General features: G+C 34.4%; 2 protein-coding genes across 3 annotated transcripts in view; one reads left to right on the top strand and one right to left on the bottom strand.

Moving 5' to 3' along the window:
* LOC145693098 (TWiK family of potassium channels protein 18-like) overlaps positions 1–12,349 on the top strand; it is a 1,093,215-nt gene that overhangs the window by 592,102 nt on the left and 488,764 nt on the right. The gene's annotated exons all lie outside the window — the stretch shown is intronic.
* Positions 11,568–12,302, bottom strand: LOC145692233 (52 kDa repressor of the inhibitor of the protein kinase-like). The gene has a single exon (XM_081767529.1). It carries the CDS (start codon positions 12,300–12,302, stop codon positions 11,568–11,570), a length of 735 nt encoding a protein of 244 aa, XP_081623655.1.

The raw sequence follows: 12,349 nt of genomic DNA, 5'->3' as shown, positions 1-12,349 counted from the left end.
CTAAATTCTCTTTCAAAATTGATGTACCGATTCGATGGTTAACACTATATCGTTTGCAATTTCTCTAACTCTGATACGATGGTCCTGGACGACCACATTCCGCACTTGCTCAGTGACATTATCATTCTGGCTTCTTGAGGGCTTAGTTGAACGTGGTTCACTGTCCACTGACGTGCGACCATCTTTGAAGCGGTTGTACCGCTCTTTTATACGTGAAGTGCTTATGGCATCGATCTTGAAAGTTTGTTGAATCTTGTGAATGGGTTCCGCTTGGGTATCGTCAAGCTTTTGACAAAATTTGATGAAATATCGGTGCTCAATTTTTTTTCTCTAAATTAAGAATAAAAAAGATAAAAGAAAAGATAAGAAATCGGACGACCCCTCGATACACGTCTTCACTCGTTGGCCGACTACCAGCGACTGATGCTCTCTGCGGACGGGAAAAACTTCACGACTGCGCATGAGTGTCCCCTCTACATCTACACTGGAGAAAGTATCCCGTACTTCACTGATTTAAGAGGGAAAATAAGGTTCAATACTTTTTGAACACACCTCGTATATATGAATTTTTGATCAATAGTGTACTAGCTAAAATGTGAAATTCTATTTACCTTAAGTCTGGTGAATATTGCTCCCTCCACTCCTAAAGTCTTGGACGCAACCCTGGAAATTTATCATTCACTTCCCAAATTTATCATCTTCCCCCCAAATTAACCTTTCTTTCCCCAGATTTGCCATTCTTTATGCCCTTCCCAAATAAACTTTTCTTCCATTCCTAAATTACCATTCCCCAGTTTCATTGTGCCATTTTCAATGAGAAGTTATAACCCGCCCCAAATACGTAATATCAGGGGCTCAATCTGTGCGCCTTAAAACCTGCTTGTAGACATCGCTGACCATCCTCAAACTATGATGCTATAAGTTAGCAACAGTTCCGAGTCCATGAACCATCTATTTTGGTAAGAATATGAGAGAACCTTTTAGAATGGTTAATTTTACAACGCCGAATTTCTCCTATATATATATATATATATATATATATATATATATATATATATATAAGGTTTTACACTATTACTGTTTTTACACTATTAATGTGGAATGTGGCATTACTATTGGCGAGACAAGGATCATAAAAATGTGGTGGTGAAATATTACCAGAATTTTACTTTGGGAACGCCAGTAAGCGTCAGATTAATTACAAACGTCACAGAATTAATGCTTCGATGCTCCTTACATGTGCCAGTGACTGATATGGGACTAGAACCCCATTCCAAAAGTCACAAAAAAAAATTCACCGTAAATATCCTCAGTAGGGATATGGGGAAAGAAACTATATTTTTGGATCAATTAATGTGAAATTTGGTGTTATTGTAGTAAAAAGGTACGCGCTTTTTAATATAGGATGTTATTTTGATAACACACCGCCTTCGGGGAGCACAGGGGGTGAACCTTTATAAAACTTCCATTTTTTTCTGGAAATGGCAATAAACAACAAATTAATAATACATTTTTCAGAATTAATATTCCGATTCTCTTTGCACGTACCAGTGACTAGTGTGGGGCTACAGAAGGACAATTATAGCACGTTAAAGACACGAACAAACATGAGAAACAGAACCGGATGATATTCAAACATAACACTTTTCGTCATGTAGAGAATATGAAACTATAAATTAACTGAAATTTCTAATTTGATTTTGTTTTCATGTATCAGAATGCATTGTTCTCTCCACTTCAAAGTAAACGGTTGTTCCCTTTGATTAATAGAAAATGGATGTCAAAGGAATAATACATTTCGAAAGTTGACACTTATTCAATTTTTAATACGTACCGTAAAATATTACTCTTGTTCAAAATACCCCTATACATAAAGCCTCTTAGTCCTATCAATAGCATAAGTAACCCAAACATATGTGAGAGTGTTTAGACCGCTTTATTCTTTTTATTTCCGGTCTAAATACTAATTTGTTCCACACGTAGTTCTGAGACTATGACAGACATTTTGAACACAACTATATATATATATATATATATGAAAAGCAAATAAGGAAGAGAGAGAGAATCTGTATGGCCTACTCAAAGATCTATATATTACAATGCTAGGTTTATATGTTTGTCTCCAATCCTTTCAATAATGAGATCTCGAAAACCACAATTGCTAGAAACGTGTCGTTTTGGCTGGTCGATCCCTAATTTTGTGTAGATTGTGAAGTTCTTATTGAATATTTAAAAAAAACTTGGCCGTTATTTCTTTACTACCTTTTTAGGGGTACAGTGAAAGTGTCGAAATTTAATAAAAATAAAGCATCATATCCTACGACGTATGCATTACAACACAACTTAATTCATATAGGGGTTGTATATATCTCAGGCGATTGTTTCATAGCCAAATGATAATGAAAAACGAAGGATAATCATTTCTCCGGGCTAAGATGAATCTTTATTGTTTAGAGTGTTTTACCCAATGAACACCATTATCACTGACATGATAATTAATTGTGTATGTAATGTATTTATTTATTACATACTACATGCAAGAAGAAAGAAAACATTGACCATACATGAATTAAAAACTCCAATGAGAAGTAGCCTCAATTTGCAAATGGTACGATATATTGAAAAAAATCGAAAAAAAATCCCTTTATGGTACCCCTTGTCGATTATTATCAAGACGTCTTTCACTTGTATCTGTAAAGAGATATGTACAGATGTGAGGAATGACAAGGATATTCATGCTCATATGTGAATGATGAGCTGTGTAGAGAGCGCAGCTTCAGCTAGTCGAAGTATAAAAATACGTAATTGATGTACTGCGTGATGGCTATGAGGTAAGAATAATTTTAAATTAGATATAAGATAAGATGAATTTAAGGTATTATCAAAAGTGTTTAACTCATTATGCATGCAGAAGAGTTGACTTACACATGATATTTCAAGCGTGTTTACACATGCGTTCTGAAAATTATTTCTGAGTATCTTTTACTAAATACCTGAATTTTGGCTGAGATGTACCTTGGCAGAGCAGAGAAATGAGATATAAGAAAAGAAACTTGTTACAATTAACACTAAAGAACAAGGAACCAGGTTATTAAAATTGTGTTAACCAGTTGTATTATTATTACACTAAGACTTAACAATTTCAGACACCAAGCCTTTTTCTTTCTTTCTTTCGTTGTGTAACAACCCTCTCTTGTAATTTTTGTAAAGAGGCAAAGAACGAGTAAAACTAGGAAAAGAACCGAGAAGAAAAAGGAAGAACTTTACTCGACACAAAACTTTGTGACGTCATCACACCCGCTGTTACAGTCCCCTCCTGTCTTGAAGATCATCCTCTCTCATAAACTAGACCAGAAACCCTTCTTTTTTCTCTTCTCTCTGCGACGAACTTTTTTTTCCAGCATTTTAGAACCTGTTAAGTTAACCACCACCATCACCTAGTTCCCCTACCTATGCACGCTACTGCCGCCACTGCTGCTGCAAGCTTGATAAATTCTACAGATAACGGAAGAGAACAGAGATATTCTCATTGCGCAACCCTCCAAGAATTTTCCCTTTCTATAGCAGGAAAGAGAGAGAGAGAGAGAGAGAGAGAGAGAGAGAGAGAGAGAGAGAGAGAAAATACCCCCAAGAGTAAACCTTGTAAAAGACAATGAATGAGGTAACACTCTTTGTCTATTTTTCTTCGAGGAGTAGATTTTTTTATGCACAATTGTTTACGCAAAAAAGAAAGAAAAGAAAGAAAGAGGAAGAGGAAGGAAAAACGAACTCATTTTCTATGAAAATTAAATGGAGAATAGGAAGAAGAAGAAAGCAAAATTGAAAATTAAATTCAGAGAAGAATATTTTTATAATAAAGCTGTCAGAATAATAAATGCTTTTCCTTATTAACCTTATTATTTTAATTAACACAATTGTTTAGAAAAGCTTGTTACTTTGTTAGTAAACAATAATTAGTCAAAATTATTCTGGATCTTTCGCTCTCTCTCTTTCTTTTCCCCTTCTTTCTTTAAAAAAAGTAACTTTTTTTCCTTTTTTTCATCCTTTCCGTCTTTGTTGTCATAGATGAAATTCTAATGCATCATTATGTACTTGAGAACCTAAGTAACATAGCCTTGCTTCATTTCTCATGTTTTCACTAGCTGAACTTGCGCTCTCTACACAGCGCATCATTCAAATATGAGCATGAATCTCCTTGTTATTCCTCACATCTGTACATGTCCCTTTACAGACACAAGTGAAACACGTGTTGATAAATAATCGCCAAGATATTTTTTTTAATTATTTTTTTCATTATCTCGCACCTTTTGCAAGATCTTAGTGTAGTTCTGTTTCTAGTTTCTAATTCCTGTATGATCAGTGTTTTGTTTCTTCTTACATGCAGTATGTAATAAGTAAATACATTACACACATAATTAATTATAATGTCAGTGATACGATGTCCTTTGGACAAAAAACTCTATTCATCTTAGACTGGAGAAATGGTTATCCTTCATTTTTCGTTATCATTTATCCAGGAAACAAATGCCTGAGAGATATACTACCCCTATATAAAAATGTGTTGTGTTGGAATGTATAACTCGTAGGATATGGTGCATTACTTTTTAAAAATTTCAACACTTGCAGTGTACTCCTAAAAATGTAATAAAGGAATAACGACCATGTTTTCTTTCAAATATTCAATTAGAACTAAAAAGAAATCTACACAAAATTTGCAATCGATCAGTGAAAACGGCATATTTTTAGAGTTTATGGTTCTCGAGAACTCAGAGTCGAAAGGATTTTCCACAAACATATAAACTTTTCTAGCACTTTAGTATATAGATTATTTTTTTAAAAAAATAAAAGTACCGAGTTAAGTACAAAATAATGATTTCCACTTCAAGCTTATTTTACTTGTTATCAATTACTTTACATTAAATCTTAACGTATGTTTAATAAGGCATGGAGAAATTGATATGATTTTCTGCTGCGTGGTTTTGCAAATAGCTGATAAAGCAAATTTTTGTGTATCAGGAGCGTTATTTCAGATTTTGCTTTGCGGAAGGGGGGAAAGACCCCTTGACATAAGTAAAACTGCGCTTTTCACTTATTTACTACTATTCTATTGATAAAATCTATATAAATCTCAAAGTCACGGGGACAACTGCCCCTCTGTGCTCCTCCTAAATTACGCCCCTGTTGTGCATGCATTCGGTAGGCTCAATTAGTGTTGTTTAGTTTGATCATTTTTTTTCCGGAATCCGTTTCTTTTGATCTTCAGGTACTCTGAATCGAATCCTCTGTTTTTGGCTGGATTTTTACACATAGTTCCCTATAACCTGGCCATTCTCTCTCCTCTCTCTCTCTCTCTCTCTCTCTCTCTCTCTATATATATATATATATATATATATATATATATATATATATATATATATATATATATATATATATATATGAAATATCGTGCTCTGCTTATTGGTAGAATAATTAATTACAATAGACCAAATAGGTGTGTTAAATCGAAAGGAAAGAAATAAACGAAAAATGGTCATGCTTCTAAATAATATGTGCAAAATGTTCAGGATAATATTCGTGAGAAATGGAAATTTGTTCCCTAGACATTCATCTGGATAACATTTCTGAGAAGTCCATGGCTAGGGAGTAGCCCTGGAGGCCCAGCACCCCATGTAACCACCTTCAACCCTCCCTGAAAGTTTGAGTTGTTTGTTGGTGTGTGTGTTTGAATGTAAGATGAACTCAAGTTAGGCTTCCAAAAATTATCTCAGCCACCACCACACCCTGTCTTACCGGTTAGTGTTCTGGCTACGGGCCTGTTTCTCGAAGTATTTCAATGTTCAGGAAATTTTTGGTCCGATTTCTGGCAGTGGCGGATCTAGAAAGTTAAAACGGGGGGGCAGCCAGAATTCAGACTATGGTAGGTATATCATGAGTTTACTATAAACTTTCAAAAATATATAAACCATAGCTTAAATTACTTTTGTCACTCAAAAAACTGGGGTTCCTAGGCCTCCCAACTCTGGCCTAGATCCGCCACTGCTTCCTGGAGTAGACTGCACCATCAGAAGCCGGAAAAATGCCCAGTGTACCCTCTGCTTTATAGTGACCACTAAAACAATTTATTTAATGACGAAAATAAAATTAATGAATTGCACTGAAATATTTATACTTTGCGGAGGAAAATTATACATAAAATAATTCACTTATCTTATGAACCCTTCTTTATAATAACTTTTCAAGGATCACCTGATGTTGGATAACCTAATATTACAGCTGTATTCCCTAACTATCGCAATCAAACATCAAATTAAAACAATTCTTCTGTTAGAAGTATATTTCCAAAATTGTGTTGTATATTATAGTAAAAATCATATGTAGCCATAGACATAATATAAGACGTCTATAGCAACAGAACATATACAGAGTATTTCAAAACAACGCTAACAACGTTTGGGAAGTAATTCCTAACACCAAGATAAGACAAAAAGTTTAGACCATCCTGAGTGCACAAATGCTTCCTGTCGGAGTTATAACTGCGGAAAACATTAAAAAAAAAAAATGAAGTTTAAAGGTCCATAGCTCCAAAACTATGGTACCTACCGTAATCTGGCCAAGACTTCATTAAGAAACTAGAATGTGCGATATCCAAATATCAAAGGTTCAGAATCATGCGGTACTTAGGCAACAATTTTTATAGAGGTAGTTTGTGAGTACTTCAACTTAGTGTTCTAAATAGAAAAAAAAAACGTTCGTATTTTTCAGAAATGTACGTTCTGCCTCTCGTTTTTTACTATTTTTTTCAAATAGTAATTTGTAATGTATCTAACGTCTATTTAAGTATGAAATATTTTTATATAGGTGTAATTACCGTAAAATGCAACATAAATAAAACGCTAAATACTGATATGTACTAATATTTTACAATACATATCTATGAGTAGTATACCTGCTAACAATTCGGTTTTCAGCAGTGTTTCATCAATATCAAGTAAGAAATAAAAGTACAAATGAAAATTTGTTTTTTCGTGAAAGCAGGCCTTCAACAAGTACGAAAATAATATGCAAATAACTTGTCTAAAGGTAAAAACTAATACCAATTTGCCTACTAATATTTTTCTAAATGTCAAATATAAATGATTTGTTGACTATATATATATATATATATATATATATATATATATATATATATATATATATATATATATATATATATATATATATATATATATATATATATATAGATAGATAGATAGATAGATAGATAGATAGATAGATAGATAGATATGCAGGGCCGGCTCTATCATATGTGCAACAGGTGCATTTGCACGGGGCGGCAATTTCTGTCATGAGTGTATTATTTATTATTTATTTTTATTTTTATTTTTTTATTTTTATTTTTATTTTATTTTTTTGTTGTTGTCGAAAACAGGCTTCATGATTATGATAGTTAAATTGTCTAAGTTGATCTTCTATTTGAATACTACATCTTTAAATCTTGTTTAGGTCACGTTAGTTTAAGGTCACATGAACAGTACTAAAGCAAATGGTCAAATAAATCCCAGTATAAATTGCTTGACTGTTGTCAAATACAGGAACTCAATTCTCGAACACCTGTTCCATTTAGCTAGTTATCAGAGTTATCTCGTCTTTGCCCTACACAACGCACTATAGAAAGTTTCAATACGATAATTAGGAGAAGTACAGTTGAGGTTTACAGTAGACTTTGTTCTCTAAGTGGAAAGATAATCGTGACTTTTTTTTATGTAGAATAAGATATCTTTTAATGACATGCTTACTTTATTAGATATCGTCACAATACTTGTAGGATATATTAGATGGATACCAAAGTTTATTTCACGATAGTTTTTGTATGTCTGGTTGCAGTGTTGCCAGCTACAGAAAATTTTAATTCCCGATTTTAGGGCGAAATTTTGGAAAAATTTCAATTTTGTCTCTATTTCCAGCTTGTTGGCTAAATTCGAACAAACGTACCAGCCTCGTCTTTACCCTACATAACGCACAATAAAAAGATTCAGTAGGGTAATTAGAGGAAGTACAAGTCAGGTTTATAATAAACAATGTTCTGTAAATGGTAAGAAAATGGTAAATTTCTGAGGTAAAATAAGATATATTTTTAAAAATGTCATGCTTGTTTTGTTAGATATCGCCATGATACTCGTAGCATATATTAGTGGGGTACCACAGTTTATTTTCAGATAGTTTGCGTCTGTTTGCTGGCAGTGTTTCCAGCCAAAAAAGTTAATTCCCGATTTTAGATTAAAAATTCGGAAAATTTCCCTTTCCCCTCTATTATTTCCCTCTTGCTGGCTACGTTTCACTATCTGAAAGCCTCATTGGCCTATAGAGCGCATCATAAAAAGTTTCAATGGGATAATTAGGGAAGCTGGAGCCACTGCGTATCTGCTTATTTTTGCTTCTGAGGCGTAAAAATTGTCCAAATTTCATGTGTATGATGACAGAGAAGTTTTTTTCTTTCTCTCATTGTGTGGAAGCCAGCGAATTCAGGTTTTCACTGTACTTTGTGAACACACCAAAGAATTTTTAAGGTGGCTTGGACCCATGTGTCAACAGTGGTACTAGATACAAAAAAAAATGAAATTCGGTTAGGGAATGTTTGTAAATTTTCACCCCTGCATTTCCGCCAATAATTTTCCTCCCGTTGGAAACACTGCAATGTAACTTCCACCAAACAATAGCCACACTCCTTTTCCAATAAACAAGGCATTAACCATCTCAATCGGGTAAATGTTTTTTGAGCAATAATTCACTAACTGAAAATGTAGGTAAACGTCAAAAATGACCTGGATCAGAAAGGGATATTCACACAAATTTGCTTCTATAGGTACAAAGAAACAAACGATTTGTAAGTTACGAGGGATTCGAGTTAAGTTCTGCTGATTATTTCACTTATTTGCAACATAAATCAATAAATAATAGTTGCCAGAAAAAAAACAGATATTTGAAAAAGAACGATGTTTCTAATTTTAAAAAACTTCACAGAAAAAAGAGTTTTTTTTTTTGTTTTTTTACAACACTACTTCAAATTATATGCCCGCAGCCAAACTCTCTCTATAAAAATTGTTGCCTGAGTATTTTAGGATCCTGAAACATGTATTTTTTATACCGAACATATTAGTTCCTAAGTGAAGTCTTGACCGACCACGGTATGTCCCATACTTTTGTAGCTATAGACCTTTAAAGTTATTTTTTCTTCTTCATGTTTTCCGCATCCTATAATTCCGAAAGGAAACATTTGTACACCCAGGATGGTCTACTTTTGTCTTATCTTAGTGTCAGGAATCACCTCCCAAACGTTGTATGTGTTGTTTTGAAACACCCTGTATAAATCACATATTACCCCCTCGCCGACAAATTTGTATGGTGCGCTCTCAATGTTTACCACGGCTCTTTCATGGAATTAGTCCACTCGTCTCACTCCATAAACTAAGTACTTCTAAGTCAGTCTGTGATATTGCATTGACTACCTCGATTCATGTTTAGTTGCAAGATCATCATCATTATCATCAGGAGTATTCTGCCATCGCTGGGATATAGCTTGTTCGCAACTAAGATCAAAATTACTCACAAAACACTGCATGACACGCCAAATAACTCTAACTGTGATTCTCAACTCTAAAACATAAAAAATATATGTATAAAAAATATAAAAAGTTTAAACAATGGTCACACTAACGCACCACTACAGTCCTACGTCTGCGAAGGCAAGCAGTACTAAATACTTTACATGATAAAGTCAGAATACAACGGATTTTTTTTTAAAAAAAAGCGCCAAATTAATAAACATGTGAGCAGTGTTTTTTCAAGATCCCTTTTTGGGGGGGTACTGCCCCCCGAGCTCTAAGAGTGCCTCCCCGGAGCAGACCAAATTAATACGTCTATAATATAATAATAAATAGAATAGTATCAGCAGTGCCCCTCGGAATACTAAATGTGCCCCCCCGGAACATTGTTTCTAAAAGAAACACTGCACACGAGATCGCAAATGGGATACGAAGTCCTGACTCTTTGACAGGAGAGGAGATACCTGGTTTAGTACACCGACAAATGTACACAATCAAACTTGTTGTGGTATGAGGAGTGTTTCTTCCAGACACTTTTTTTTTTTTTTTTTGAGGGCACTGGATCAATTACAAGAGAGCTCTATCGAATACCTACGTACTTTCAGCAAAGCATTGTCCTCCCTAGCTCTGAGAGTGGCCCCCAGAAGAGACCAAAATAATACGTCTTTAATACAATAACAATAAATAGAATAGTGCTAAAATAATGGATGCCCTTCCGATTACTAAGTATATCCCCGGAACATTTTTTGCTGAAAGAAACACTGATTTTGTTATTTCGAAAATTACACCATTGATTTTCACATTAAAAATTATATATGAATCCTCTGAGCAAAATCACTAGAGACGCTTCGCTTGACCCAATTCAGCAAACAATAAAATTCTGTTGTATTACCTGACCAGGATAGCAGTGCAGTTTTGGGAGGATGGCGCTGCTGTTGTGTTTACATCAGTTTCTTGGCAAGCGCGGCGGGACAGGGGAGCGGAGAGTTTCACTCTGCAGTGTATCCAACGGTTTTTAAAAGTTGCAGTTTGGATGTTATGCATAGCCTAATCTCTTTCCGCTTAATAAAGAACGCTGTAAGCTATATGGTTGTAGTGAACCATTCCTGCAGTAATGCAGATGTATTGTGAATAGTGATATATGAATGGAAATTACCAATTTAAGAACAACATAGCACAATTGACAATTCAGTGAGCTACTACCGTGTATTAAGCAGATTGTATAAAAATTGATTACGTTTTATTCGGTGTCATTACAAAACAGAAGCACCCTGTAAAACTCTGCTCGCTAGTTTGTTCGCAAGTTAATATGGAGGCAGGGGCGGATTCAGGCTGAATTTTTTGGGGGGCGGTCGTTCGAAGTTAAATCAAAGTGAGGTGTATTGCAAAAAAAAAAAAAAAAAAAGGAGTAAAACAAATTTAGAAAGAAGTAGTTCTTCTGTAGAATTAACTTATTTAGAAATTGATACTGATGGATTACAAATAATAATATTATACCATAAACAGTAATAGTAGAATAACAATAAGAAGAAGAATACGAATTCCTTTTTAGTCAAGACCTTTTAAATTTCTGTTCATACGATAGTTTTTATTACTTCCTTCTTTTTCTTGCTATTTTTAATTGTACTTTCATGTAAAATACACGACTAACCTATGTGAATTACAACTTTTGAAATAAGTATTTTTACAACTGCAATAACAACACCGTTAATACATAGGAAAAATATGTGTAATAACTATATTTACAAATGCAATAACAACACCATTAATTCACAGGAAAAAATATGTGTAATAACTATTTTTACAAATGTAATAACAAGACGATTGATTCACAGGAAAAAAATATGTGTAATAACTAAAGCTTGATTTGTTCATACGACAGATTTAGTTGTTATAAACACAAAATAAACAGTTTTGAATAAAGAAAGAAAATGCACAGAAAATCAGTTCCCGTCTTACAACACTTTACAAAACAAATTCCAGCTTGCGTTGCCGCAAAGCAGCGAATTTATCTACCAGTTTCTCAACATCAACATTAATTTCGCGATGGACATATAAGAGAGCTAGGCCAGTCAATCGATCTTGACTCATCCGACTTCGAGTCCAGGTTTTCAACAAACGAATCGTAGAAAAAGTTCTTTCTGGCGTAGCAACGCTCACAGCTAAAGTAGTAAGAACTTGAAGGGCAAGATGAATAACAGGATATTGTTCAGAATCACAAATTAGCAGCGCGTCCAAAGAGTTATTTATGTCCCTATTTCTCTTCTGTAGCACAGCGAAACGACTCCAAATTTCAACCTCTCCAGCAAACTCCCTCATGGATTTGTTCGTGAAAGGTGACACAAATTCAAATATTTCCTTTTGCCTCTCCGTACTTATTTCCTTATGAAACTGAATGTTTTGTGGAAGTAACGATAATAAGCTAACGCACTTTAAATTTTCTTTCGAGAATCTGGAATTTATATCTGTTAGGATGTTATCAAGCACAGGAATGTACACAGAACGTTTATAATACTCCTCGGGAGAGTCAGCTGGCACGTTGCTTCGGATAGTTTGTTTTGAACATTGGCGCTTCACTGATATCTCCATGGTCGAATCAATTCTTCCTATCATTTCTGTTGCTTCTTGATAAAGAGTACCGAATTCCATTCTTGCATTGTCGCGCTTACGAGTTAATGCATCACGTACACATTCGATCATCGTTTCTGCTTCGGGAATTGTCAAAGTGTGTTTTTGTAATCCAGTGG

Source organism: Thermobia domestica, chromosome 8, assembly GCF_964235325.1.
Source record: "Thermobia domestica chromosome 8, izTheDome1.hap1.1, whole genome shotgun sequence".
In the NCBI taxonomy this organism is placed as follows: Eukaryota; Metazoa; Arthropoda; class Insecta; order Zygentoma; family Lepismatidae; genus Thermobia; species Thermobia domestica.
This window is presented reverse-complemented; position numbering and strand designations above follow the sequence as displayed.

Excerpts from the sequence above, each read along its gene's own strand:
- LOC145692233 (XM_081767529.1), bottom strand. The coding sequence starts at position 12,302 with ATGATCGAATGTGTACGTGATGCATTAACTCGTAAGCGCGACAATGCA.